The sequence below is a fragment of the Ricinus communis genome, chromosome 10, assembly GCF_019578655.1.
Source record: "Ricinus communis isolate WT05 ecotype wild-type chromosome 10, ASM1957865v1, whole genome shotgun sequence".
Lineage (NCBI taxonomy): Eukaryota > Viridiplantae > Streptophyta > Magnoliopsida > Malpighiales > Euphorbiaceae > Ricinus > Ricinus communis.
In genome coordinates, this window is record NC_063265.1 from 18,433,782 (window position 1) to 18,436,416 (window position 2,635).

At 35.9% G+C, this 2,635-nt stretch overlaps 1 protein-coding gene across 1 annotated transcript; it reads right to left on the reverse strand.

Moving 5' to 3' along the window:
• Positions 1 to 1,428: 1,428 nt before the first annotated feature.
• On the reverse strand, positions 1,429 to 2,402 carry LOC125368670 (11 kDa late embryogenesis abundant protein). The gene is made up of 2 exons (XM_048370078.1): positions 2,224 to 2,402; positions 1,429 to 1,988 (listed from the first exon to the last, which is right to left on the reverse strand). The coding sequence occupies exons 1-2, from the start codon at positions 2,308 to 2,310 to the stop codon at positions 1,611 to 1,613; spliced, it is 465 nt and encodes a 154-aa protein (XP_048226035.1). The 5' UTR covers positions 2,311 to 2,402; the 3' UTR covers positions 1,429 to 1,610.
• Between the last annotated feature and the right edge of the window lie 233 nt (positions 2,403 to 2,635).

Consider the following 2,635-nt stretch of genomic DNA (forward strand, 5'->3'; position numbering starts at 1 on the left):
AGGGAGATCAATAATATAATATACTTAGTAGTTATTTTTTCTCTTTTTAAATTTTAAAAAATAAAATGTGACTTTTAAGTCATTTTAAAAAAAAATAGATTAAGATATTTTTTGAAATTTAATTTTTACATAAGTGTCTTATAATAGAAAAAGAGCTTAATTTAAGAGTTCTTTTGAAAATACTCTAAGTTCTATTAATTGTATCTTTTAAGCTCCATTTTGATTTTGCTTGTGAATCGGGACGTACTCAAATAGCTTAAATTCAAGCTCCACTCAACTAATATTAAGTCAATTTCAAGTGGATCTTATGTAGTCTATAAATTAATTCAACTTGATTATATTAATACGAAAAAATAAGTTCTTTTTCAATTTATAAAGACAATAATTTATATAAATTAACGTCACTTTTCTATTTTATTTTTAAAATTTTTCTTTTAGAAGTTAAAAATAGCAATAAAAACTTAAAAAGAAAATTTATTAAACTATCTCGCGGTTAACACATTTTAATCTTGTAACTTACTTTTGCCACTTTAATATGTAGCAATAATTACTATTTTCTAAATACTACGCAATATTATGCAATTTAACTAATTTATTTATAAATACTAAAATGACAAAACAACAAACTAAACTCTAAAATGAAATAAGATAAACCAGTCACAGTACAAGATTTAATAGAATCCAATCTATCTCTAGACGTTTACCAATCTTTCATCTCGGCTTTTCCCTATTTGTGGGACTAGCACCGAATTGGTAATATCAATCATTACTTCTTCTTTTCTTTTTTTCTTTTTTCTTTCACTTCATTTTCGTTTTATTGCGTTCCATCATTAAATGATCGACACAGCCAACATAAAATCTCCCCTGTAACTGGGCGTTTTAGTCTCTCGGGAAATGCAAATGAACAGTTCGTGAACATGGGCCACGTTGGTTAGCAATTCTGTTGTGCTTAATATCCCTTTTCACTCCAATTTTGTTTTGGCTGGCGATCTTTTACATCAACTTCAAACAAGCCTAATCAGACGTTAACACACCGTCTGCGGCCCATTACATGTTCTAGCAAATAAGGGAAAGTACATTTGAGCATGTGAATTTATCTTGAAGATCGACGAGGAACCAAGGAAATCATAATCATCATAACATTTAACCTGATAAAACAGTCCAAAGCTCCAGGAATAATCTTTGCTAGCGAGTGAATAACATGTCCCTCATGGCCTGCAGCTAAATTGTTCGAGAAACATAGAGAACTCGTCGGCATTAACATATACAAATCACATGGCAGGTCTAAGTATATGCATAGATTGACAGTGAATCAGGTTCCTCGTTGGACAGTATTGCACAAAGTTCATCAAATTGTAAATTAGTTTTGGCAAAATATATCTACTGCTGAAATCAATACGGTTGCAGCCAAAAGAAAACCCAATAAAATAAACAGGGAAAAAAGAAGAGCCACATTTTTATTCTCCTAATAACATTAATAGTCCAGCACAGCAGGACATGAAAATACATGAAAACGATAGAATTACATTAGTTGCAAAATACTAAACGGCAAACTTAAAACAACACGAGACCCAACAAACTCGATCATTAATGATCAAGGCGCACTAGTCCTACACACGCGGGTTATGGCCAGTCGTGTCGCCAGGCAGCCCAGTTGGGTCAGTCCTGGCTAACCCTGATGAATCCACATGCCCACCATATGGCTGACCTGTGCCATGTCCAGGCATGGCAGACATCTGTTGGGTTCCAGTGGGGTAACCAGGGGTCCCGGTCACATTATGGGTACAAGACTCTGTGCCATAGCCAGTAGTAGTTCCACCTCCCGTAGCAGTGTATTGAGCATCGCTACCAGCCTTTGCTGCTTGCTTGGCTGCTGCATTATGCTCACGGGCCTCTTGTTTGTTCCATTCAGCCTCTGCTTTCCTCTGCTCTTTCCTCTCTGTCGCCATTTGTTTCTGCGCCGGATCATGCGCTGACATCTTGTCCACCTACAAAAGTAGGACAACTTTATTTTATTTTTCTCATTTTGTAAGGCTGTCTTCCAAAATAATCTAAAAACAATTAATTAGTTAGAAAGTAACCCACAATTGTATTTTAACTCAACAGTCAGGATCCATCATCATTTTTCTAAATCTCCATACCAACTTTCTTGTACCATGATATAAGAGAAATCAAAACATATATACATATTTTTTAAAAAGCAATCCTAAGAAAAGAAAAAACCTTTTCTTGGACAGTGGCTTTGGTCTTGTCCATGCCAGCCTTAGCAGAGGCGGCAACGTTTGCTACGGTTTCCTTCATTGACTGCATTTTTTTCACTCGCTGATAAAACTCTTCCTTCTTCTTTTATTGAACTATTCAGCAACTAAAACTTACTTTGGATATGAATGGCGAGTTGGGAACAACTTAAATAAACGTAGAAGAGATTCTGGGTGGTTGACGCGTGTAAACTGGTGCAGGACACGTGGAGCTCAATGACAACATTGTTGCAGCAGTTTGTGCCACGTGGATCTTGGATAGGATCAGAAGATGGGTAAGGGCTCTATTTTTGGCGAGTTGGGAGAGAGTGAAAGTTGAGTAATGAGTACGTGGCAAGTATTGTGAGAAGTGTAGCGACATGAAGCCGGGCAGTTGC